Source organism: Perca flavescens, chromosome 18 (assembly GCF_004354835.1).
Source record: "Perca flavescens isolate YP-PL-M2 chromosome 18, PFLA_1.0, whole genome shotgun sequence".
In the NCBI taxonomy this organism is placed as follows: domain Eukaryota; kingdom Metazoa; phylum Chordata; class Actinopteri; order Perciformes; family Percidae; genus Perca; species Perca flavescens.
In genome coordinates, this window is record NC_041348.1 from 8,616,092 (window position 1) to 8,643,100 (window position 27,009).

Below are 27,009 nucleotides of genomic sequence, written 5' to 3' on the forward strand. Positions count from 1 at the left end.
AAGAGTCAAGAGAATGTAGATTTTTAACTTATGAGCAATAAAACACAACTCTGGTTCAATCCAATGCACTCAAGGGGTTTTCTTGCTTTATACATAGGTAATGTCAGTCCACTTTAGACATTGTTGTGTAACCAATATTACAGAATATTTCAGACCATGCTAATTTTGACCATTAGCTATTCTCGTCCCCTGAACACCAATTGTCCAATCATAGTTAAGCACATGTAAAGGATTTTTTTCACAACAGACATTTTACTTATCGTAGCAGGAAAAACACAGGTGAAATTACTCCTATGCTTTCTGGCTTTTTCCCCCACTTTCCTTTGTGTTATATATCTTTTATGTGCACGTTACAGCTGCACAAACTGCTCTAAACAGCTCTATTGTAGTCCAGCCTTTACTTTTGTGACGAACACTCGTCACTTTGTAACACGTTATAATGGGTATAATATATAATCGCCCAGCTGCTAGCGTAGCACGCCCTCATACTCTGCTTCTGACTGGCTAGTAGTCCTTACCTAGCTACTGAGCATGTACGACTCCCAACAAAGATGCAATAGAAGGGAGATGCCTCACTCGGTAGCTAAAACAGAGAGCTCAACACACAGTGTAAAAAGAGGAGCTGCAGCAATGTGTACTACAACAAAAATAGCGTTTTTCCTGGTATAACCTCTAAATACAATTATGAACCTGAAAATGAGCATAACATGAGCACTTTAACAATGGCTCTGTTCCATCAAGTGTCCCAGTAAACCATGCTAGTTAGACAGCATGCACTTTTCCCTGGACCCAGCTCACCTAAATGGTTATTATCAATGACCTGTGCTCTCCTGCCATTTCAAAAATCTGCTATGCAAAAGGTCCATTAGCTACAGCAGGTCTGTCGAGCTTCAGATTTAGCAAATGTCCAAAGGGCGTATAGGTTGCCCTACAGTAATAGAAACTATATTCCCAAGTCGTTTAACAGCTTTTTGAAAGCAAAAAAAACACATTGTAAGAAATACATTAAACAGTTTATCTGCTTTAATAATACTTAGGTATTATATGCTAATGTCAGCAGCTCAGTCCTGGTTTTAAAAATTGGTTTTGGGCAAGATAACAGTCCAACAACTCCAAACAAACTTATCCAATATAGGAGTTACGTTTGAATCTATCATTTTCAAATGTCAGAAAGAGGTAACATCCCCAAATGTCTTTTGTCCACAACTCAAATATATTGAGTTTACTGTCACAGAGAAGTCAAAAAACTAGAAAAGACTAATAAAAAATAAAATAAAAACATAAGACTCACAGATTATCAAAATACTTGACAATTAATCGATTGATCTTGTGGAAGCATTTTGGATTTAACATCAGACAGAACATTTGTGGTTCAAGGTCCCATGACATGGCGCTCTTTGGATTCTTTTATACAGGCCTCAGTGGTCCCCTATACTGTATCTGAAGTCTCTTTTATATAGGCCTTAGTGGTCCCCCAATATTGTATCTGAAGTCCCTTTTATATACACCTTAGTGGTCCCCTAATACTGTATCTGAAGTCTCTTTTATATAGACCTTAGTGGTCCCCTAATACCATATCTGAAGTCTCTTTTATATTAGACCTTAGTGGTCCCCTAATATTGTATCTGAAGTCTCTTTTATATAGACCTTAGTGGTCCCCTAATACTGTATCTGAAGTCTCTTTTATATAGACCTTAGTGGTCCCCTAATACCATATCTGAAGTCTTTCCCGAAATTCAGCCTTGGTGCAGAATTACAGCCACTAGAGCCAGTCCCACAATGAGCTTTCCTTAGGATGTGCCATTTCTGTGTCTGTAGTTATTGAAGAGGAGAGAGGGGGGGCAAGGTGGAGGGTGGGTGTGTGGTCTTGACCAACTGCCACTTTGCTTGTTTGAAAGCCATGATGTCTCTCTCTCTCTCTCTCATGGGTGGGCCAAATTCTCTGGGCAGGCAAAGCAGAGGAAGAGGAGGTAACCTTGCTCCTTATGACCTCATATGATTCCAGATCGGTCCATCTGAGCTTTCATTTTCTCAAAGGCAGAGCAGGATACCCAGGGCTCGGTTTACACCTATCACCATTTCTAGTCACTGGGGGACCAAAGGCAGGCTGGGGGAACTCCTATTAATGTTAAAAAAACCTCAAAGTGAAATTTTTATACCATGGGACCTTTAAAAGGTTAGGCTGTCTGCGACCATTGTAAAACCTAACTACCCTTCCAGTAACCGTTAGCCTGTTCCTCAACTGAGGCAGAGGAGGAACTAACCCTTCTACCACATATTTTGGGTCAAAAAAGGACATGGGTTTGTGTTTTTAAAAAAAAAAAAAAAAAAAGGTTAGGTTAGACCAAACGGAATGCATTTTCTGAAACAGATACATTACCCATCGACCGCATCCGGATTCTGGTCATGGAGGTCATAAGAATCCCAGAGAAGAGTGGGAATCTCTTCTGTGGTGCAGATGGACTTTTCTCTTTCATCTGTAATAGTGCTGGAGAGGATGTTGCAAATGGGACTTAGTTGAGGATCCTCCAAAGTGCTTTGTTGATGTAGTGTCCGTGGCCCTCTGGGCTGTGTGCTGCTCAACACTTCCGTCTGTGTGGGCTGATCTCGAGACCAGCTGGACTGGTTGGGGTCAGAGGGGTCGTGGAATTGTACGTCTCTCTTTTGCGGCGTTTGGTTCTGCGTGATGGTAACAGTGTACGTGTTTTCCAGATCGTCTACCGGCAAGCTAAGCCAAGGATTACAGGGTAGCGCGGCTGAACGCTTCACTTTGATCTCTAGATTTAGAGAATCCACGGTTACTTTAGGGATGAGCTGGATGCTAGCCCTGGAGGAGTTTCCTACAGAGCCAAACTCCTCTCTGTGATCTTCACAATCTGAGAGATTGTCCATTTGAGGCTGGCTTGTGGCAGGCCTTACAGAGTCCCTGGTCAGAGGACCTTCCGCTCCTTCCCTCCCTCCCCAGGCCTCCAGCTGGCTGCCCCCAGCTCCATCGAAGCCTGAGTCGAATGAGCTGAAGGAGGGGGGTTTGCACTCAGCCGACATCATCCCGGTAACCGCATTCAACGGAGACGTTCCTAGAGGATGGGCTGCTTCCTTAGCACTTTCACATTTAGCGAGGTCTTGAACATCCTTAGCTGCTCCGTTTGCAGCACTGCCAGCAGAGGAATGATTGACATGGCTGCTCCGCAACAACTCATACTGCCACTGTAAGGCCAGCTGGAGGTGACCGACAGCCACAGGTCCCGAAGAAATTAGAAGTTTCCTCAAAGTCATGCACCTGATGAATAAAAAAATAAGATTACTGAATAATTGGCCATGTAACAGTACTGTACAATGTCAAAAGGTACTAATATTTTCTATACAAGAAACGTCTGTAAGAGGACTAACACACAGCCATAGTTCTCCCTTTATAACCTCTTTGTGACATGAAAATCAATGCTCTCACCGCTGAGACATTTGCTTGCCCGCCTCCTGGATATCGCCATCTAGGATGGCGTGAGACAGATGAGCCAGATGAACCAGCTCCTCCATATCTGGAGGGGGATTCTTCTTCAGAAAAGCGGACATTTTGTACCTCCACGCAGGGATCTTCCCCCAGTTCCTGCCCTGTATGGGAACGTTGTCTCCGTTAACCCCTGACAGAAGTTCCTGGAGGAAGTTCTCACAGAGGACCAGCCTGTACCAGCTGTGGGCCTGTAAGAGGAACAGTGAACGTGTTCACGGTTTGAATTACGGGGAGGTTGAGGGTAATGGGTAAGGCGGTGCGCATTTAACTCGAAGACACCACTGTCAACTTTTTTTTTTTAGCATTTTCGGCAGTCTAGACAATAGCACAACACCATAGAAACGAGCACTGAGCATGGCCACTTTTAAAGGTCTTCAAATGCTGAGAACTTGCCTTGCTGTAGTAATGATGGTAGCTGGAAACTGCCCTGAGTGTTCGGAGAATGAAGTGCACAGCAGAGTGGAGTTTCTCCTTCAGCCTTTCCAGATCCAACACCCAGCGCTCCATGGTCTGACCCTCAAACAGCAGGATCTCTGATACTGTGTGGATCACATCTTCAGCACAGCGAATAAGAGCCTGGTAGGTGACAGGTGAGGAGGGTTTGAGTCATTTGAAGATAGAGTACAGTACTTCCCAAAAGATTTAACCACAGGGAAAACGACAGTGTGATGTGAACCACTGATCGCCATCTAATAAAGTGAGACGTTTCTCTATGTATGTATGTCCGTGTTGGGGGGGGAGGGGAATAAGACGGCCCCCCTGTTGTAAAGCGGTCTGCATAGGTTTCCGCCTACAACTCTTTTCCTGCTTCCAACGTTAGCTACATGATTGCTGGATATACCAAACTAACTTTTCTTCACTTTCCTGGCGAAAATAGGCCCTACGCTTTTCAGTGTCGATTATTTCACTAAGAGGAAACTCCATAAAAAGCCATTTGCCAACACTAAATATCACAAACAAAAGCCTGACACTATATCGTGAAGTGAAGTTGCTGTGAGTTGTAGCCTACGGAATCTCTGAGATTATTCCTTCACAGCGCTGCGCAATGCAAGGAAACAGGACAGTTGGGTAGTGCACTGCCATGAGTCCATAATGTCCGATTACTCCACATTTTCATAGTGAGATTTTGTGATTACATTCTGAATCTGCAACGTTCTCTGAAAGGTAAATCAGTAAGTCAGTAGCAGACTATACAGTGGAGTTGCATATTAAGTGGTTTGGGGTCCTTCTGCAAGTAAATTTGGGGTACAATTTGGTTTTGAAGAATTCTACAAGCAGCAATACCACAGGCCAAGCAATCGGCCCATTCCAAACAGGCACATTTTCAACAGGCACTGCACTAGTAATTACTAATGCTGAAAGGAACATTGATGAGAAGGGAATCTGAACCCAAATACAGACTAAATTGAGGCTGCACTATAAACCTAACTGGGAATACATTTAGGCCACATCTCAAAAACAGGCTACCTGTTACACAAAGCCATTCAACAGAACACATTGATGATTAACAAATAAGTACCATGGCATGAGTGTGAATGGAGGCCTCAAATTGGGACACCAACATCACTGCCTTTGCAGCATCCTTGGCGATCTCCATTTTGTAAGGCTGGAGTTTCTCTTCAAGAAGAGTTTTGATCTGCTCTGTGATCTGTAAGCAGAAGTAAATAGAGGTTCATAGAGGTAGCCAGACATTTTAACTACAGCTTTTTGCCTTAAGGGAGACATTTTAATAATGCTGGTAAGATATCACTATCCTCTTAAGGGAAGGACTGTGGTGTTAAAATCTTTGAAGTTCCAATGAAAAGCACAGTAATTAATCACAGTAATAAATCACAGCAAAATTACACTTTCATTTTCAGTCAAAATAAACGGCAATGCAATGCAGTTAAAGATGATGATCAGCACCTGGAGCTCAAATCTGAGCACTTTCCCACCTGTAGTCGGATTTATTTAGTCTAGACCAAGGAAAAGAAATGATACACCGTTGCCTTTTAGTTGTGTCCCTGTTCATGCTCATACCATACTGGCTTTATACTAGGGCTGCACAATAAATTAATCAGCATCGTAATCAACTTGTGCATTAAACACAACACGAAAGACACACGGATTTAGTTAGTTGAAAGTACAGTATGCATCGCCACAAAATTGCACTTTAAAATGTAACCATCATTCTTATTTTATTGGTGCCTTTTGTTTAAATGTTCAATTGGTTTAATAAAATGATAAATAATTTCCTTTGTTTTATTAATTCAACAAGCAATTTGTTGTATTTCAGGAGTATACAAAAAGCAGCAGCGATATTCAGTGTTATCGCATATTTTCCTCACATCGTGCTGCCCTACGTTTTTTTTTATTTTGATATATAAACAAACGTCATTCAGACTTGCAGGAAACTCATTCATTGGACCGTTTTGGTGATGTAGCCAATGTTGGGGGAATCAAATTCTTGTGACCGACAGCGGCTCTGCATGTTATAACACCAGAGAAGATAAACACATTGTGTTCAGTAAAGAGCTGCGCACAAAGAAATTTCCAATTATGAGAATTACAAGTCAGGACTGCAACCTCATGTTACGAATAATAACGTCCCGAATTACTTTTTATTTTAAGCTATAGCGCGTAGTTTCTGCCGGCCCCATGAGGCATTCTAAGTAATAACAAAACTGTCCACGTGATACAAGCCTTCTGTGACCGCGCACACGCAGTTGCTGGTAGCCAGGGAGGACATGGAGGATTAAAAAAAAAAAAAAAAAAAATCATGGACTCTTCAGAAGAGGTCATTATCTTCACTCCAGTTTCTGAGCGGGAAAGTCACTGGACGACAATCTTCTGAACATAGCCATACTGAGAAATACAGAGAGAGCTGATAGTCTTAGTTTTGTATCAACTCATTTGAATGTAACGGACGTTTATTAAAATCAAAAAGTTACGCACTATACCTATAACAAGAAAACATTGCAGCAGTCAACACAAAGTGCAGCTCGACAGACTCTACAGTCTGCCAGTATTACGTGACAATTCATTCCAATATCTTGGGAGGTCAGAGGTCAAGGGGACCCCTTTTTAAAATGGCCATGCCAGTTGTTTTTTTTCGCCAAAATGTATCCCATGTTTGGAGGGTTTTTTAACCCCCTTCCCGCCAAGCTAGCATGGCACCTCACCACAGCTGGTACCAACGGATTCCTTAGGTCTTCTGGTTTCACAGGATACAGACAGATCGATTGATCTGGATTCTTTAAAGCTTATAACAGACCATTCAAATGAAAACCCAGCCCTAATATCTACTATCATAAAATCCTGTGGTTATTCAGTGCTGCTTTCAAACAACAAACACATAGAGAAGGCTTGGCATTCACATCTGTCCAAATGAACGATACCATAAGGGGCAAATGCACCACAGTTTGTTTACGGCGACAAACCGGTTAGGCGTGAAAGCACCCGCCGACCCAAACAGTTGTCCACTGACTCACCTGCAGTGCGTCCTCTCGCAGCTGGAACACCTGCAGCTGGAGACGGGCCTTAGAAAAGGCCTGCTGCCACAGCAGCTCCACTTTTTCCACTGCTGCAGTTATCCTGTAAAATACAAAAAAATAAATAAATAGATAAATCTCTTTAAGATGTTAAGTACAGGCCAAAAGTTTGGACACACCTTCTCATTCAATGAGTTTCCTTTTTAATTTCATGACTATTTACATTGTAGATTCTCACTGAAGGCATCAAAACTATCAATGAACACATATGGAATCATGTACTTAACCAAAAAAGTGTGAAATAACTGAAAACATGTCTTATATTTTAGATTCTTCAAAGTAACCAGCCTTTGCTTTTTCTTTTTTAAAAAAGGTAAAAAAATTCCACAAATTAACCCTGACAAAGCACACCTGTGACGTGAAAACCATTTCAGGAGATTACCTCAAGAATCTCATTGAGAACACCAAGGGTTTGCAGACTTATAAAAAAAAGCAAAGGGTGGCTACTTTGAGGAATCTAAAATATAAGACACGTTTTCAGTTATTTCACACTTTTTTGTTAAGTACATAATTCCATATGTGTTCATTCATAGTTGTGATGCCTTCAGTGAGAATCTACAATGTAAATAGTCATACTTTTGGCCTGTACTGTATCGGACATCAATTCATGGTTGTTAAAAACACCTTGGAACAGCGCACATCTATTTCAGACAGGTGCGTAGGAGAAGCCCTAGTTGGTCATAGGAAATGTAGACATTTTTGCATAGATGCACTGTATATAAAATCAAGTTTATTTACCATTGTGTCCTGTTGATTGGGTTCATTTTATATATGTATGCATTAGTGCTACATGTATTTTTTTACAGCCCTGATGACTTTCTGTACTAATATTGTGGATGGTTCGGATTAATATTTTCTGGTGTTGACTTTCCTATAGGCTACTCTAGGTTCATCCACAAATGTAACCTGCTAACTCTGGGTTTTCTTGACATTCTTGCATTTACCACCAGGGGCCTGAAGGCTCTATGGACGGGGACCTAATTAATCAAATGTCTGCAGTCTTGAGAGGGCAGAGATACGTTTGACTATTGTTATTTAACATATCAATAGATGAACTGTTTTCCCATTGGTTCTTTTGGTAAGGCTTTTTTTGTGACATTTATTAAGGGTTTCTATTTATCTACTGATGAGAATGTAAACTGCAATATTTGTGAACATGTCTATTTATGAATGCACGTTAGCCATTTTAGCATTCACTATATAGAAATCCATATCCATCTAATGCATATATTTGTTTGGGATGTTTTATTATTGTTACTATGTAAAGTGTTGTACTTCTTTTCTGCTCCATGTATAGTAAACAATGTTATATATTTATGTCTAAATTCATGTGGAGAATGTGATTGGTGGCGACTTACACCCCCTTCCTACTAAAAGTTGGGATCTTCGTGTTTCATACCATTTGCCTGATGAAGGTCTAGTGCCAAAACGTTGCCGTTAAATTTACCTTTACAAGTTAGACAGTGTGCGGGAGTTAGTTTGCTAAAACACCAAAAATGAATGGACCCTGAAAAGGTCTATAAAAACTAAAAATGTCCAGCATTTCATTTTTAAATAAATAGAAGGTATGCTTTACACACACACACACACACACACACACACACACACACACACACACACACACACACACACACACACACACACACACACACACACACACACACGTATGTGTGGGAAGTCTTATTACAGAGGATTACAATCCATTTGAGAGCACTACTCTGGGAGCTGGCTGCCGGCTGTACCTGCTGTGGTTCTGGAGCATGTCGAAGGCGGTGTGGGTGAAGAGGGCAGTGCCAGCCATCGCCTGGTAGCACGGCTCCTTCTCAGGGTAACGCAGCTTCTCCACCACACTCTCACAGTGCCTCAGCAGTTCATCCAGCCCCAGCTCCCTGCATAGCAGAACAATACAGGTTAATATAAAGATGGTGTAGTGGGTAAAAGAAAATGTTATCTTAAACAAATTCTGTTTTTGCTTCTTGGTTGTATACCGTTCACTGGTGGTGTACTAGTTAATAGGGTGGAAAACTGGCTACGCTTAGATTTAACATCCTGCAACAAACAAGGCTGCTACATTGAAGTTCCCAATATGTTCACATGCAAGCGGTTAAACTCAAGAACATTGTTGCTACAAACTGGTAACAATCACTTATTTTTGCCAGTCACTAAAAATTTGCATTTTTTCTAGTTTAGTTTTAGTTGTTTTAGTTTACCTTTACAAAAGAGGTCATGTGAATAATGACAGTATCCTAGAAGATAAATCAATAATTTTGCAACAATTATAAATCCCTAAAAAAGAAGGCATAGACTTAATTTCACTTTATTTTTTGGATTCTCAAATATATAAATGCAGTCACGACTATCCACTGTGACACAATTGGAGCCATGCCCTGTTGTTGTGGCCTTGTTTGGAGTCATCGCTGACGCTGTCAAACTATCCAGGTCTAAAAATCAGACTTTGTTGCATTTCTTTTTCTAATAGCTAGGAGGTTAATCTTGATTCACTGGAAAGCTAAGCATCCTCCCTCACATTCCTTATGGATAAGAGATGCTCTATTGTTCTTAAAACTTGAAAAGATTAGACACTTGAAGAGAGGTGCTGGGTCAAAATTTGATTAAATCTGGCAGCCTTTTCTTTCTTACGTTGACTCCTCGATCTGCAGCCTCCAGGAGGCTTCATAATCTAGTAACTGCCACGATGTAGCCTATAGCCTGGTGAGATTGATCATTAACCTTATCGTTTTTTTGGGGGGTTGTTGTTGCTGCAGTTTTGTTTTGTCCCCTATATAGTTATAGTTTAGCATTACTTCCTTTATTGATTAGCACAGCCTAAGCTGGGTGGGTGGGAGGGGAAAATGTGGGTGTGGTTTATAATTGTCTCTTTATGGTCTTTTTTTTTTTATTATTAGACTTTTGTATTGTAAATCTAAATAGCATATATGTATACTATTACATATTATAATTACAGATTTCATTTCTTGCATGGATTTTGTAACCATAAAAGTCAAAATAAAGACTATCCACTGCACCAACGTTGGCCTGTGTGAGGAGTAGAGCCTCACCTCCTGAGCTTCTGGAACTTTGCCTCGTTGGTGGAGCAGAAGTGTCGGAGCTCGCTGAAGGTGGAGGGCAGTGGCAGCCGGGACAGAGACTTGAGGCTGGAGATACACGAGGGCAGCCGCTGGACCACAGACAGGAACTCCTGGACAAAGTCATCGATCTCCTGGCAAGGAGCAGCACAGTGCCAGAGTCAATCTCAAATGCCAAGACGGTTCACGCATACATGAGTTGGTAAGAATGGGAAGAATGACGGGAGCGATTAGCTCCGGTACAGCAGGTGGCGCTCTCCTGTGAAACTGATCGGAATTAGTCTTTTTCTTCCAGTAGACAGTAGAGGAAATCGGGGAGATCATGGAGGACTTTTTTTGCGCCAGAAATGGGCCTTTATTTATTATTTTTTGGGGGATGGAGGGGGGCATTGTAGGCCTTTATTTGCATAGGACAGCTGAAGACATGAAAGGGGAGAGAGATGGGGAATGACACACAGCAGAGGGCCGCAGGTCGTAGTCAAACCCGCAGCATCGAGGAGTAAACCTCTATACATGGGCACGCGCTCTACCAGGTGAGCTAACCAGGCGCCCGAAAGGGGTCTTCTTGATAGTACTTGCCAACGGAGCACGCGCAGACGCAGAACCCGACCTTACCCTGGTTAAAGTGCATACATGCACTAACACCCCGGTTACTAAAGGTGTTCTATAGGTCTATTGACCAGGGTATGAGAACTCTGATTTTAGCTGGTGTTTACATGGCATTTGAGAAACCGGGGTATTGCCTTTATCCGAATATAAATCAGGTTTTATACCGCATGTAAACTCACCGACTGCTGTCAAAACATTAATTTTGCTATTTTTTTTCATGGGTTTCATGAAATGTGCTATAATAATCCAACAATGGAGATCCATTTTTGCGACACGACTGAAGCGTGGCGACACGACTGAAGCGTGGCGACACGACTGAAGCGTGGCGACACGACTGAAGCGTGGCGACACGACTGAAGCGTGGCGACACGACGTCATACATCCATGGTTGATGCTCCACGCCCTTGACCGGCAGCTGATTGGACGAACGCATGACGTGGGTCTGGCTGCTTGAGAATTTCAACCGAGTGTCATGGCGGCTCGTTGACAATAGGATCTCGTATTTTACGAAAAACAGTTCACCGAAACGCGTTTCTGAAAACGTTGCACAGCCAAATGGATCTGCACTGTGAGTCAATATTACGTTGGTTGCTACAACAATCTCCTAATGCTTTAACTCATGACACAGTGACAGTGATAACGTTACCCGGTTTAGCTCACGAGACATCCAAAGTAGGCTAAGTTACCATATGCAACACTTGAAATGCAATGATGCATCTGTAACTTATTCTCTTATTGTAAATTAATGATTTCTGTCTGAGCAAAAATATTCATCGCAACTATATGACCGCCCTGTAACGCTAACAAAAAAAGGTAATACAGTGGGCAATACAGCACCATAGAGAAAAGACCTTTACGACAGCAGGTGTGGTAAAATCTCAACTTTTGTCCAACGCGGCCGCTAGAATCAACACAAACTGAAAGTTACATATAGCCACTTTAAGTGTAATTTTTATAATAAATCAAGCTGCTGAGAGACATATTGTAAGGCTGCCCTGAGTTATGTTCCATAGTAGTTGCTGCAATCGCTCAAAACCGGGTTGAACACCCACAACCTAAATGTAGGTCTGGCAGAGATTATGTAGTTGCATCCTGAATAGGTCGGCAATAGGCAGAGAGCTGTCATGGTTAATGAATACTGTCCGTCACCGTGGCCAAATGCCCCAGATGAACATGACTGAATGTATAATGTAACGGGAAGAGGGGCTCCTTTCACTTGCTAATAAGGTCAGCTGATTACGCGAGGCATTTACACAAGCTTCACCAAGGTAACAAACAATAGACGCAGGCCGCTTGGACGGAGCTCATGAATGGATTCACACATGAAAACCTCTCCTGGCTCAGTGATCTGAGCATGCTCTCCATCACAAAGAAGCAATGTTTAGAATACAAACTGTTAGAAGAAATATTTTGGCTGTATTTAGTTGTGTTGTACGTCATTCAGGCGTAAGCGGAACAACAGAGCATGTATTTGTGGGTGTACAAACTAACCGCTGCTGAGGACAGCAGGACAATGTTACTTTGTGTTAAGCCCTCGGACTGATCATAAGACAAGTATCTGAGTGATCTTATGAAGCTAAGGGTTTCACAAACAGAACTGGTCACAATGGCTAATGGAGGGATGCTATTTTATTGCATACATTTAATGATTATCAATTGGTGTGCTAATATTTATCAAATAATTATAGCCGTTTTGGCCATGTGAGTAGAGAATACTAATGTAATGCCACCGATTGGATCTTTATTTACTCAACAGAACATTTTTCTATTCCTATCCTACACTTTGCTTTATATTTTTAACATCAGCTACTAACGTAACTGTGTCCATGTCCGGACACCGTTCGCAGTTATTGGCCATATCCGGACACATCTGGTCTGACAGTTTCCATTCTTTTCCACAGTGCTTTTTGTGCGCAATGGCCTTTGAACTACAAATAGAAGTAATCTATACACATCGGAGAACCGGTGTGTGAATTTTCATATATGCATATGGACATTTACATGTCTCATTTGTATACGAAAAAGACTTTGATGAGAGAAAGCCGTATGAACGTTTGGGTGACGCTCAGGTTACGGTATAACTTTACATATAAAGTGGAAATTAAGGAGCTTTTACTGAATAATTTGGAATTGTTTAAGCACGTCTTTAATTGTGAAGAACACAACTATGATCCCGAATTTGTTGACCGCATTAATGTTAATTTGGGCACCCTGTTAATACCGAAAATCTGTAAAGACAAAGCTAAAGTAAATGGTTAAAACGATATTGTATTAGAAAGGTACAAACCCCAATTCCAATGAAGTTGGGACCTTGTGTAACACATAACTAAACAGAATACAATGATTTGCAAATCCTTTTCAACCTATATTCAATTGAATACACTATAAAAGACGATATATTTAATTTTAAAAACGGAAAAAAAAAAAAAGCTTCACTCAAATATTCACTCAAGGAATTTAGGGATTTCATCATCTACAGTCCATAATATCATCAAAAGTCCCAGAGAATCTGGAGAAATCTCTGCACGCAAGCTGCAAGGCCAAAAACCAACATTGAATGTCCGTGACCTCCGATCCCTCAGCACTGAACTAAAAACAGACATTATGTAAAATGATATTACCACGTGGGCTCAGGAACACTACAGAAAACCATTGTCAGTTAACACAGTTCGCCGCTACATCTACAAGTTAAAACTCTACCACGCAAAGCGAAAGCCATGCGTCATCAACACCCAGAAACACAGCCATCTTCTCTGGGACCGAGCTCATCAGAGATGGACTGACACAAAGTGGAAAAGTGTGCTGTTCAAAAGCCAGAATCTGTGATGGTGTGGGGGGGTGTTAATGCCCATGGCATTGGTAACTTGCACATCTTTGAAGGCACCATTAATGCTGAAAGGTACATACAGGTTTTAGAGCAACATATGCTGCCATCCAAGCAAGGTCTTTTTCTGGCCAGTTTCTTTTTTCAGCAAGACAATGCCAAGCCACATTCTGTGGTTCCCGAATGCGTATGGAGTGTTAAAAAGGAAAGTTGATGTAACACAGTGATAAACATGCCCCTGTCCCAGCTTTTTTGGAACATGATGAACCCATCAAATTCAAAATAAGCAAATATTTACAAAAAAAAAAGTTCAGTTTGAACATTAAATAACTTGTCTTCAATTGAATATAGGTAGATTTGCAATCTGTTTTTTTGTTGGTTTGTTTTTTACAGTTTACACGACGTCCCAACTTCACTGGAATTTGTAAGAAGGTGGCCTTTAGTTTGACACCATTAAATAAATAAAAAAAACACTTCACAGAGGTATGACATTTCTTTCAAAAATTACCTTGATGAAGGCCACCCAACTCTGATGACAGTAAATAAGGTAGCCGCCCAAAGCTGCCGTTAGCTGGCTTCGGTCAATGTAGTTGGAGAGCTCCGAGGTTTCTTTTAGAAGGACTTTCTGCAAAACGATGAGATCAGCGTTACCTAATGAAGTCAAACCCAAAAACAAACAGTAGTTGTACAGTAGGTGTTGCATTATTCACCTTGAAAGAGGCAGAGTGAGACCTTGACGGGGCCAGGAGTTTGAGCAACATCTTGGCAACCTCCTTCTTTTTGGGCTGAACTATGTACACACTGTGGACGGTCCGCTTGTTTAGCTAGAGAAAAAAAAAAAAAAAAAAAAAAACAATTTTAAAATGGTGGGGGAAAAAAAAAGTTTGTAACCCCAGAATTGCTCCAGTCAGCGTGGCTTCGGTGTGTTCTGAGGCACTTTTTTTGACCAACTCCGGGAGGCAGTCAGTCCGAGTGCTTTTCTGCCGATGGCCTGCCGTCGGGTTGGTGTGTCAGAGCCTTTAGTCGCTCTCTGCCAGACCCTCCTCCACAGCGCTGCGGAGGAGGGTCTGGCTAGTCCACACAGCATTCCGGGATGGGAGAAAACCGTGCTCTTGTTTATGGGCATTTCTTTAAACCAATCACAATCGTCTTGGGCGGTGCCAAGCGCCGGACGGAGCCACGGTGCCGCTGCCAAAATAGCCTTGGGAAGGAACTTGTTTTGTTCACGTGGGTCTGGCTTCTCCCGAATTTCAAAGCCAGACCATAACAGCGGCTCGTTCGGAATACGATCTTGTATTTTAAAGAAAATAGCTTACCGAAAACGAGTTTCTGAAAACATTTTAAGCGAGAAATAGGCCATGCAGTTGTCTTCATTTCAGATCAGTTTTAAAAGATTTGTCAGATTTGGAGAGGTGTTAGTCACGCTCGTGATTTCCAAGTTAGCACTCCAATCAGACTGGTCATTGAGTCCGACTGCCCACTGGCCGATTCAATAAGTCAAAATCGACTCCCGCGACTGACACACCGAACAGAGTCGAGTCACCGACTTCGCCAGACCGTCCGATAATCTGGTTGGTGTGTCAGCACCATAACATCTTCTGCCCTCTGTGCAGAAGAAACATACCCACTGATACTCCTAAGGTTTCGGTGAGTCAGTCTGTGGTATTTTTAATTCAGGAATGTGCAGCACAACATGAACTTAAATTAAGGTTACAAGTACATTTTGACACAGGGCCCCTCTCCAAACAGCCCACTGACTAGCTAATAACACAGGACCTGTATTTGATGACATTAAACTTTAGTGGTGGCGTGTCCAAATTTAATCAATTTACCAAAACCCACTGGCATTCCGTAGAAGTGCAACTTTTGAGGCCATTTGGTTCATGGGGCCTTAGGGCAGTTGCCTAGGTATGATCCAGATATATGGCCGCATATCGGTTAGCTTTTTATCATTGTTAAACAATTCATGCCTCTTTTAAATAAGTCCATCAATCCTGGAAAGCAAAAGAATCTGGTTTGGATTGACCACCACACACATAACTTCGTAATTATGGTCAAGTTTCTTCCTATCCCAGCAGTTTTTAATTACAAAATAAAAACATTTAAACATGGTTGGTATGCATGATGACATCAGGCCAGCAGCTAAGACCACAGGGAAGCTATAAACAGTTGATCGGGGTGCGAAAACGCAGCATCCCTACATAATTATGCTCAACTTAATGTAATTTCACGGTGGCTTTTCTAACAGCCAAGCATGTGACCAGCCATGCATGCGACAACCGTCCTCCCCACACACACGATTTTCACTATGACCACCACAGATATGATGCACTTGGTATTGTGCTTTGAGGATCCGCTCAGACAACAGCTCTTGGAATCAATAAAACAAGGAATGCTGCAAAAAAAAAAAAAAAAAAAAAAAAAAAAAAAAAGCTTGGCTAGTCAAGAGGGCAATCACAAGTTGAGCACGTTACTGTGCAGAGGACCCACTCCAAGTCTTGTTCATGCATAATTCAGAGAGAACCAACAGCAGAAACACCAAGCTGATGTTTAACAAAAGGGGTGCGTACATACTCCTGAACCGAACTAGTACAATACTAACAATATGCAAGATTGTATAAAAACTTTGGTCTTATCTTTTCTATAGCCGAGAGGAATGCTCCCTGCAGGATGGGACAGTCAGTCCGTTGGAGTTGGACTTCTCTGCCCACAGGAAATGACGAATCAAAAGTTGAGCTAAATTCAACAGTGAGTGAGCCACCCTGGTTGGTAGATTAAATGAGCTTTGGGGTTCTGCATTTCTGGACACTGAAGTGAAAAGGTTACTGCTTTTTGAGGCCGTCAGCATGCAAGGTTACAGTTCCCAATGCAGCTTCAAGGGAAGATATTAAAAAGGCAATGACGTGCAATCCTAATGGGTGTAGAGCTGGGCATCGTTCAAAATCTTTTGATACGGTGCCAATTTCGATACCTCCGTTTCGATGCAGGTTCCTTAATACTTTTTTTGATACCATAGGTTTTAAAATACATTTCAACATCAACAAACATACATTACATTAAAACACAACTTTTATTTTCCACCTTAATAGTGAATCAAAACAGTTCTCAAAATTAAAAAAAAATTCTGGTGACACTGCTCACTCAGAGTAACATTAATAAAACTGGTTGTGCTTTTGGATAGGGGTGCACCAGTCAGATACTCAGGATTGGTATCAATCCCAACTTTAAAAGTTAACAAAAAAAGAGAAACCTTTTTGCCACATCATGAACATATAAATAAAATAAATAACATTTTGTACAGGCAAATATTGAACTAACTAAAATGCAAAGGAATGGAAACAACAAAGACTTTTGTTCAAACTGCATAAGGACACAAACCTTTAACAATAAACTTGGTGACTGCCCTGTTGTCAACATTGAACTAATAAAGAACCAGTGCAAAGGAATGTAATTGAATTGCCTTGTTGCTGAAAGGTACTGTAGAAGTAAAGTTGCCTTGCCTTACAACCTCAGCCTGTCAGTCATCAGGGCACAGAAACCACTGTTGTGCCTGCTTGTCTCACACAAGTGAGACACAGCACCGCGACCGCTTTTGCCATTAATATCATATCGTAGCAAACGCTGTCTGCATTAAGTTTTGTAAACTGTAACCACACTTGAAACCACTTTAAAATCGGCATTGCCGTGTCACGGTCACTTCAACAAAACTGCAGAGCCGACATCTTAGTTTGCTCCGTCCACACCTCTGTGCGTGCATGTTGGTCGGAGCTCTGCTCTCCGTCAATATGCAGAGAGGACAGATAAGCTTGCGCTTACGCGCTCAGACGATTTTGGAACCGAAATTTGGCACCGAAAGATACATCATTTTTCGATACTCATAGGATCGGAGTATTTTTTTCCCAGTGCCATAAAAGTATCGATGTTCGGTGCTCAGCCCTACATGGGTGACAGAAGCCCACTTACTATCCTCTGCAATCCTAACCCTAACCCGTAGAGACAAGCTGAACAATTGCCCTATTAACTTACATTGTAGCTTGCTCCGCTGCTGCCGACTGCAGCAACCTTGCTTAAAGGAATACGCCACAGATTGTTGAAATAGGGCTTATCACGTTCTACCCTGGCTGTAGATCGGTGGGCCAATGCATTTTTGTCTCAGTGCAAGTAAGGTTGTTTTGTCGGCAATGTTAACCGGCAACATAGGATTCCATTCACTATGCTAAGCTAACTAGCGGAGTCGCTGCCGGTGTTGCACCGGACTAAAACAATGCATGCACATTGGCCCACCTATCTACAGCTAGGGGAGACCGTGATAAGCCCTATTTCAACAAATTGTGGCATATCCCTTTAAGGAACATGCCGACTTATTGAGATTTTAGCATATTCCCTGTATCCCCCAGAGTTAGATAAGTCCATACATACCCTTCTAGTCTCCGTGCGTGTCGCAACTCTGACGCACCCACCGCTAGCCTAGCTTAGCTTTGAGAATATAGTTCCCAGTATGTATACGGTTAGAAGACTGCAGTGTCTCATGTGACCTTGTTTTTTGTACACCCTGTGACTATACAAATCACAACATGTAAATAGGAACATGTTGGCGTTATTTTGTCACTTATTGGGAACAGTAGGCTAGATGGAGCCGGTTACCTCTAGGATCTGTGCTAAGCTAGGCTAGTGGTGGGTGCGTCAGACAGAGTTATGACACGCACGGAGATGAGAAGGGTATGTATGGACTTATCTAACTCTGGGGGATACGGGGAATAAGCTCAAGTCCCAATAAGTCGGCGTGTTCCTTTAATACTGGACCAACATTCCCATCAGTCACTTGGACACAAAAACATAGGCAAAATGCAGTTACCTTTTAACTTTATGTTAGCGTAAAAGAAGGATTAACGTTACCCATTGTGATATTAAACACTTTCGTAACATTAAAATATCGTAAAACACCTTTTTCATCCGTGATATGTTAGTCTATGTTACTTAGTTTCGCATTCATTTTGAGTGTTGCTGTGGTATATCCACTGAGCATATATTTTAACCAACTTTAAAAGTGTACTTGTAGTTTGTGACAGATAGCGTGAAGGTAGCCACAGAGCACTGCAGACATTTAAACAGAAAGGTGGACTTCCTAGTTCATGCCAAGCTGAGATTGGTGCATTGAGGATAAAGAGGCAGCGGATCAGTCAATTGGATGTACTGTGTATGTATTAGAAGAGTTCGATACGGCACAGCTAGTCAGTCTTGCTGCCAATTGTGGTGCTGCCACAAAAAAAGTATCCCCTGTAGCACAAAAAGCATTTTTCCTCTGTGACATAATATCAATGTGAAGTCAATGGGTTGAGCGGGAATGAGCAGGCAAGGCCAAGGAGAGATGTTGTGCAGTGGGCCGCATAACATGGAAGCAAACTAGGTTGAGAGACCAACCTTGGCTTATTTATTGGTTTGGCTAATGCATTGGTTTAACAACATCGGTTATGCAGACTTCTCCGTTGGTGGCACGTGCATGCGCCATGTGGGCTAACATATGATGGAAGCAAGCACTCGCCCGCTGTAGAATTCTGCAATCCATAAACCGTGTCTTATTCTTTTGATTACCTAGCATGTCTCGACGCATTTTTTTTTAGCCTCGACCAACTGCCACTTTGCTCGTTTGAAAGCCATGATGTCTCTCTCTCATGGGTGGGCCACATTCTCTGGGCGGGCAAAGCAGAGAAAGGGGAGGTAACCTTGCTCCTTATGACCTCATAAAGAGTAAGATTCCAGATCAGCCCATCTGAGCTTTCATTTTCTCAAAAGGCAGAGCAGGATACCCAGGGCTCGGTTTACACCTATCGCCATTTCTAGCCACTGGGGGACCATAGGCAGGCTGGGGGAACTCATATTAATGCTAAAAAACCTCAAAGTGAAATTTTCATGCCTTGGGACCTTTAACTGAACAGCTTTGGAGTCATTGGAATGGTTATATGACTTTTTTCGAGTTGAATGGTGGTCGTCCCGCTTCCCCCTAGCGCCTGTGAGCGGAAAAACCACCCTTGGAACTTTTGGCTGGCGATGTAACAAATTGCTTTAGGCACTGCATGCATACACGTCCCCCCATCCAGGAACTGGCTGGTAGCTGGTAGTTTTTCACACGATCGTCATGGCTGAGCCGGCAAAAAAGAAGCAGAAAGCTAGGAAACCATTGTCGGAGGAACAGAGAAAGAGGAAACGGCAGACTGACCGAGCGAGTTTTTACACAGTGTTGCCAAATATCTATTCCAAAGCTGTAGTGGGAGCTCTATAGAGAAACCTGCGAACAAAAAAAGTTTTGGCAAAGAAATTGCCAAAACTGCATAGCGCCCCTTTAAGGCTACTGCATTGCTGTATTGAAGATACACTCACTAAATGTTTCAAGCTTCCTGTCTAGTGTGTTCTGACAGGCTCTGCAGCTTTCCTAAATATTCCTCCCTCATCTTTTAACTATAATCATTACAAAAGGACCATCCCTTTTTTGAGCCATTACTGTGGAACTCTAGAAGCCACATTCTACATGTGGTGGATATCTAGCTTCAAAACAATCAATCATTGACAACATGCTGCAGCCCAGCATCCACCGAAACATCACACAGTGCACACTGCCATGACAATACCTCAAGCTCAAGCAGAGTCTCGGCGATGAACCTGGTTGTAGGGAGCGAGGCGTGCCTCAGATCAGCCACCACCGACATCAAACCCTCCTTCTCCTGCTTCTTACTGTTGAGACAACAATCCAACCGTCAGTACATTTTGTACTCCCTTCTCACATAAACACAAAAAAAAGCATGTCATAAACACAAAAAAGCGGGTCAGACTCCACGTACTTGTGCAGACACAGAAAGTAATTTATGAAGCCCGCCACTTCTGCTTTGCTGAGTTCTGAGAGTTTGGCTTGTTCATCTGCTGGGAACACGATCAAAGGGCAGCCATGTTGATCAAAAGCACCTGCACAGACCGATAACACAAATGATCTCAAATGTGTAGAGATTCTGGCAAAAGAAAAGAAAAGGTTTTGACCAAACATCTGGCACTAAATAATAAATCAAGTCAATATTGCCAATATAAATGAAAACTGTGTTGTGATTATTGTCAATATCTCAATATTGATAACATTACTGTATCAGCATCAGTCACTTCAATACAATTAATCAGCGCTTTCCCCATTCATGGCCAAGCTTGACCTCATGTTACAACAACCTTTTCCCCCACGGTGCTGAAAACATCCAAAAAGGGACATCGGCGTGAAATATATTGTGATATAGACCTTGTTTCACGGCAGACATGTTGACATGTCATAGTAGGAAAAGCACAGGTGTATTCAAAACCATTAACAATGGCTGCATTCCAGTTAGGAGAGGTCCTGGTATTGTGCATGCTGACTCACTGAAATAGCTTACTGGGACACACAGCCATCGTTAAGGTCATCAATTCCAGCTGTGCTTTATTTCCTACTATGACAAGTCAAAAACGTCTGCTGTGAAAAAGGTCCATTACCCAAGTATAACAGACAGGCAGAGTAGAGTGGGTTAATAGCTACCAGGGAATAACACGGCTGCAGAGTTGAGCACATGATCAGCAGGCAGCGGCGGGGAGGGGGCACACTCCGGTACGTCTGAAAGGTTCGTGGGAAAATTATTATTTTCACTGAAAACACGCCAGACAAGAATTTCCAAACAGTCCTTGCAATATGACCACTGGAGGAACCGGTCCAGCAAATTCCTCGCCGCCTTCAGAAGAAGTTGGCTGGTGAGCAGCACCCTAGTGAAGTGATAGGCTAAAGACGAATGCGCCACGAAACTGTAGGCTACATGTATTCAAACTTTATCAGTGAAAGCACACACGTTACCGCCACATTAAGTCACTGTGGACAAAGGAGGCTGTGGCGTGGACGTTTGCACTTGTCACAGTCCTACCTGTTGCGTGTCGGCTCATCTTGAATTCCTCACTCGCGGCTCATTTTCACATGTTTTTTCCTCCTAAAAGTGGGCAAAGCGAACTCGTAGCCGAGGGACCGGACACTACTTTAGTCCGTCCACGCCAACACAGAACAGTTCTACTGCGGTGCTGGGAAACACCACCGGGTGGACCGCGGCTGCTCGCTGCCTTTCTCCGCCATGTTGCATCTATTCAGCGGCGTCTGTCTCTGCGTTAACCCCGCCGCCGACTGGATGCTGCTCGGCTTTATTTATTACGCTGCCCTGTGGAAACCCAGCGTAAAGAGGGCGGAGAAAACACAGAGGAGGACGGACAGCTCCCTGGTTCCCCCCAAATCAAGTCATAAAACTTTTTTTTGTTTTATTGGTTGCTCATAATTTATTTCTTCAGTTTCATGTTTATCCAAGCCAACTTTGGCCTTTTTCTGCAAATGGTATTCCTCAACATGCTCAAAGATTTAAAGCATATAGGCTACACTGCCAGGATTATGGAGCCCTCCAAGTCCTGAGAGATGATATTTTTTTTTATCTTGTGCCACAATATATATAGCCTAGATCTTTTTCACAAGATTATAGCCTTATATATTGTGCGCACAAGTTATTATATTGTTTGCAGAATAAATTTATCTTAAAAATATAATTAGGATAATCTTGCAGGCTTTCAGGGAGGAACCTAACATTCCTGGTGCAAACAATAGGCTATTAACTTGTGGGCATAATATACAAATAAATAAGTATTTTTAGTCTTTGGAGGTTCCCCAAAGTCTGACTTCATGTTTACAATTAGTTGGCTAATGTCCCCAATAATTACATAATTTCTGTAATTAACAAATTAGAGCATAAAAGAAAGACAGCCTCTGTCCAGAGGCTGTAGTTCCACTATCAGCGTTCTGTCCCTACATAATGTCAAAGGGATTGATGTGCCATTTATACTTTTGAAACCGTGCATTTTCCTAAACCACATGAGCTGGTGGTCAGGAAGTTCTGTTTACTGTCACAAGGAGACCTACTCAGCCTTAGCCTGTGTTTTATGTCTTTTGTGGCTTCGGAGGAGCTTTCCAAAGTTTGAAAAAAATCTTGGCTTGCAAACTGCAGGTTTGGGGTTTTAAAGAAATTGGCCTTAGGAGGCAGGGAGGGTCTAATGAAAGATGCTATTGAGTTGCATTATTATGGGAAGTGTATTATCCAGTATTTTTGGCCTTATCTCAGCCTCTGCTGCTTCGATTTTGAACATTCTTTCTTAATCCATCTGACAACCTTGTGGAGTACCTACACCTTTAAACAGTCCTTTGTGTTGAGCAAATATTCTCCTGCAGCTACAAATACAAAACTGTATTAATACTGTAAATTAGGTTATAATTATGAATATGACAAAAATAAAGACAAAGAAATAGTTCCCATTTTTATCTGAGGCAGCTGCTCAAGTCACTTGTGCCTGCAAGGAGGAACAAGCCAAGCCCTTTCTGTTAAAACAACAAACTGGTCTGCCTGCATACCTCATTTTCACCCAGAACCTTTGTTTAACTTAAGTCATTGATTAATTTACTTTGACCCAATGTAAGATTTCCTACTCAGCATCAATGTTTAAGTGCTCCAGTTAGACCAAAGCCAAATGCAGGTGCAACAGAACAAATAATCAATGCTTTTTTTTGTTTTTTTTGTTCATTAATTAGGAGTCTAAAGAGAGAGGAAAATGGTGCAAGAGATTGTTCCCATTGCTATGGAGAAATTTGACTCTGAAGAATCTGTTCTTGCATGAAAACTGAATCCAAAATATGTGGTCTGAGCATCATCAGAACTTGTTTGACTTTTCAATCTTATGATTCATAAGGCCAACATGTTATTAAGACTACATGCTTCCTTAAAGACTGAGAGAGCTTCCCCATTTGCAAAGTAATCATCCAAAGTACTTATTTTATGAACACTTGGCTTTACTGGTTCTAAACAAACAAGCGTACTAATGTGGTTACTTTCAAAATGTCATCAGATTAATACAGTTGAATATTTTCTCCATCTTGCTAATACAACCTGATCATCTATGGGTAAAAATAACAGATGATTCCAACCTTGTGTCATCATCACATACAAACATTGACAGAATAATTTGGTCTGTGTCAACAACTACACTTTTACTATAAATAGGATATTTACTACCAAAAGGTGATCCACAAGGGTCCGTTTTAGGGCCCTTGGTATTTTAAATTTACAAAATGATCTGCCCGATGTCTGTAAATTGGCAGCTAATAGCCTATCTTGTTTGCGAACAACCCTTTACTTTATCCTCCAGATAATAAAATCACTGCCATCTTGAATAATGGACTAAATCATACATCTTAATGGTGCGCTGCCAAACAAAACCGTTAATACTTATAATATTAAATATGTTGGGTCCATATGTGTTTGTGTTATGTCGAGAATGCGAAAATTAAGTGACTGACCTCCTCTGTCAGCTCTAGCCACTGAAAAGAAATAAGCGGAGAAATGGGGCCAGTTACAAGAGCTGGTGAGTCTGACGTGGTGTTGCCTGAGTTCATTATTATTCATGAGCTCGCCCAGTTGCGCTGGGTAAAGGATGCTAATAGCCAGGCTCTCATTGGCTAGCTGTTAGCCTAACAGAGTCAAGCAGCTTAGCTCGTTGAATATTAAATAGAACCGGCACAAATCGAGCTGAGTCTTCCTGCAGGCTTTCTATACCACGTTAGAATGGCTTGAAAAAAGGTAACCAAGGCATTTTTTCCACAAAAATTTTTACAGAGTCCATGGTAGAAATTCAGACATTACCACAAGGTAATGAAATACTTGTGGCAGGGCCCCTTTTAATGGCTTAAGTTGAATTAACGTTTACTCAATGTTAACAGAATAAAAAAACAAACTTATACTTCTTTTAACCAAACTTACTTAAGTGTGTAATTTCCCCACTGGGGATCAATTAAAAGTATAAATTATTATTATTATTAGTAGTAGTAGTAGTAGTAGTAGTAGTAGTAGTAGTAGTAGTAGTAGTAGTAGTATACTTATATCGATCATTTAGCAGAGAGCAAAATGCTAACTTAGTTTAAGTGGAGACTATGAAATGATTTCGTCAAAACGATAGAAATAAGTAGCCAAAGAAGAAATATGCTAAATTTCAGCATTACATTATGTTTATATTACTCCATGTTTGACACATGTTGCAAAATAGCATGGGCAAGTACCTACCAAACAAATTTGTTAGAATTCTATTTTTGTTCGTTACACACAGATTCTTTTTTAAAGGTTGTGACAGTCTGTTTTCCAAATCAGCTCACCCTGGGTTTGCTTAAGTGTTATTTCAGCATATTTAAGATACGCACAACTACCAAACTAGGGTAGTTCAGGGAGGAACCTAACATTCCTGGTGCAAACAATAGGCTATTAACTTGTGGGCATAATATACAAATAATTAAGTATTTTTAGTCTTTGGAGGTTCCCCAAAGTCTGACTTCATGTTTACAATTAGTTGGCTAATGTCCCCAATAATTACATAATTTCTGTAATTAACAAATTAGAGCATAAAAGAAAGACAGCCTCTGTCCAGCTTGTGACAGTCTGTTTTCCAAATCAGCTCACCCTGGGTTTGCTTAAGTGTTATTTCAGCATATTTAAGATACGCACAACTACCAAACTAGGGTAGTTTAGTAAAAAAATCCCATTTATTGACCAATGTATTTACCAAATTAACATTTTGATTCTGGCCGGGGCATAAATTAAACACAGATTTAGTCTTCAAAGCCCTGGTCAGAGATCATTAAGATTCATATATATACTTGCTGTGATGGTTAAGAGGTCCGTTGTGATTTAGACCAAGTGCTGAACTTTCATATGGAGTGTTTGAAGACAGCAAATCAGCCCTGTAGCAATGCTTTACTTTTTCTTCCTGCAGGTGTCCTTCATGCTGATTTCACCTTCATGAATGACATTGTTTATGCAATTGGACACATTCTTGGCACGCTTTAATTGCAGCATAAAGAAACATTTTCTATCTCGCATATCCGTGTCAGGTTCACAGAAGAAACTTAGCAGAGGTTCCCAGCCACTCCCAGGCATTACATTAGATTAGATTAGATCAGATCCAACTGTACTGTCATTGTGCAGAGTACAAGTACAAAGACAACAAAATGTTGTTAAATAAATTGATAGCTGTGACTTAAATAGTTAGTTTGCTTGCTCTGTATTCCAGCTTGACACATGATCACAATTATGTGGAGACTTCCAACCCATTAACTTACTATTCATTCTGAGTCAATTAAATTAGCCTTTTAGACACCAAAGAGAGAAGATTACAGACCACCATGAAAAGAAGACTGACACGTGCCTTTTTACATGCAAGCTCATTTCATTGCAGATATTTCTTCTGCCGGTATTCAGTCAGTATTCAGATGTTTATCAGTGTTTTTAAGCCTCCAACGTCTCCGTCCAGGCAGCAGTGCCAGGAAGGCACTAAGATTAGGCAATGGTTGTGGTTAGGTTTGTTAGGGTTAAGGTTAAGGTGAAGTCAACGGTCGTAGCGCTGCCTGGAAGGAGACGTTGGGGGGCTTAAAACACCATTGAGCTATTCAGATACTGTATGTAGTAAATCACTATTCAAAAATAGCTATACTTAACATCTTGACATGTGATCATCACAGCTTGAAACAAACTTGCGCATATGGAAAGAGTATCATTTTAACATCAGCTGGAAACATGGATCCTTCTATTAACTGCTAGCTAGAATATGCCCCTCTAAAGAACTGATCAGTGCACAGCTTTCTTATATAGCTTTATATTCATACATAAACATCCCAGAACAAATGGTGGTAAAATCATTCCCAGAGACAGATTAAGCCACTAGGGGGCAATATTAGAGAGGACATATTATCTGTAGGAATCACACACACAATCCCCTACACATTTTGCATAACACATAACACCTAACAATTCCACCTTGTCCCAGGTTTGCTGCATGCCAGTTGTTTTGGATTGATTTGACTTAAATTTGTTTAAGAATATGCACCATGTAAGCATAATATCGACAGCAATATTAAAGGTATTAAAGCATGATTTTGATACTCAGCCCCTTTAAGACAGTGCCTCAAGATTGAAAAAGAATGCAGGAGCCACTTTATAGCCAGTAAGTCTTAAATTTAGCTTTAGTGGTACATTTGCAATTAATCAAATTACCACAAATATACTGCCACACAAACAACCTGGAGCATTTGGGGCCCCTGAAGAGTTTGTCTTTTAATTTTTAATTTTTATATTTTCTTTGTGCTCCACACCAAACCTGATTTAAATATTCTTTGTGTTGTGTTTCATGATGACCCCGAAGAATGCTAGATGCTGAAACGCGTTGGTCTAACAATAAAGTTATTCTGCATACTGTGTATGTTGCTGGAGTTTTACCTCTTATGATCTAGGGCAGGTCAACATTTAGTAAATCTTTGACATACTATTTCACAATTGTGACTTAAATAATTTTGACATAACCTATAGCTCATGATAAATAGGT

The 27,009-nt window shown here is 41.3% G+C and overlaps 1 protein-coding gene across 3 annotated transcripts in view; it reads right to left on the reverse strand.

Annotated features, from left to right (window-relative positions):
• LOC114572744 (uncharacterized) overlaps window positions 1–21,787 on the reverse strand; it is a 41,851-nt gene extending 20,064 nt beyond the window's left edge. The window contains exons 1-13 of one of the 3 annotated variants that reach the window (XM_028604476.1): window positions 21,483–21,787; window positions 21,107–21,181; window positions 20,394–20,514; window positions 20,184–20,286; window positions 14,268–14,381; window positions 14,066–14,182; window positions 10,098–10,258; window positions 8,781–8,927; window positions 6,979–7,081; window positions 5,028–5,156; window positions 3,902–4,084; window positions 3,449–3,696; window positions 2,381–3,280 (exon numbers count right to left, since the gene is read on the reverse strand). In XM_028604476.1, the coding sequence (XP_028460277.1) occupies window positions 2,381–3,280; window positions 3,449–3,696; window positions 3,902–4,084; window positions 5,028–5,156; window positions 6,979–7,081; window positions 8,781–8,927; window positions 10,098–10,258; window positions 14,066–14,182; window positions 14,268–14,381; window positions 20,184–20,286; window positions 20,394–20,514; window positions 21,107–21,181; window positions 21,483–21,501 (2,420 nt within the window). In that variant the 5' untranslated portion in view covers window positions 21,502–21,787. Of the gene's footprint in view, window positions 1–2,380; window positions 3,281–3,448; window positions 3,697–3,901; window positions 4,085–5,027; window positions 5,157–6,978; window positions 7,082–8,780; window positions 8,928–10,097; window positions 10,259–14,065; window positions 14,183–14,267; window positions 14,382–20,183; window positions 20,287–20,393; window positions 20,515–20,766; window positions 20,807–20,833; window positions 20,856–21,106; window positions 21,182–21,482 lie in introns of those variants that run through there. The other 2 variants (XM_028604478.1, XM_028604477.1) reach the window with 2 other exon arrangements.
• Window positions 21,788–27,009: the final 5,222 nt, after the last annotated feature.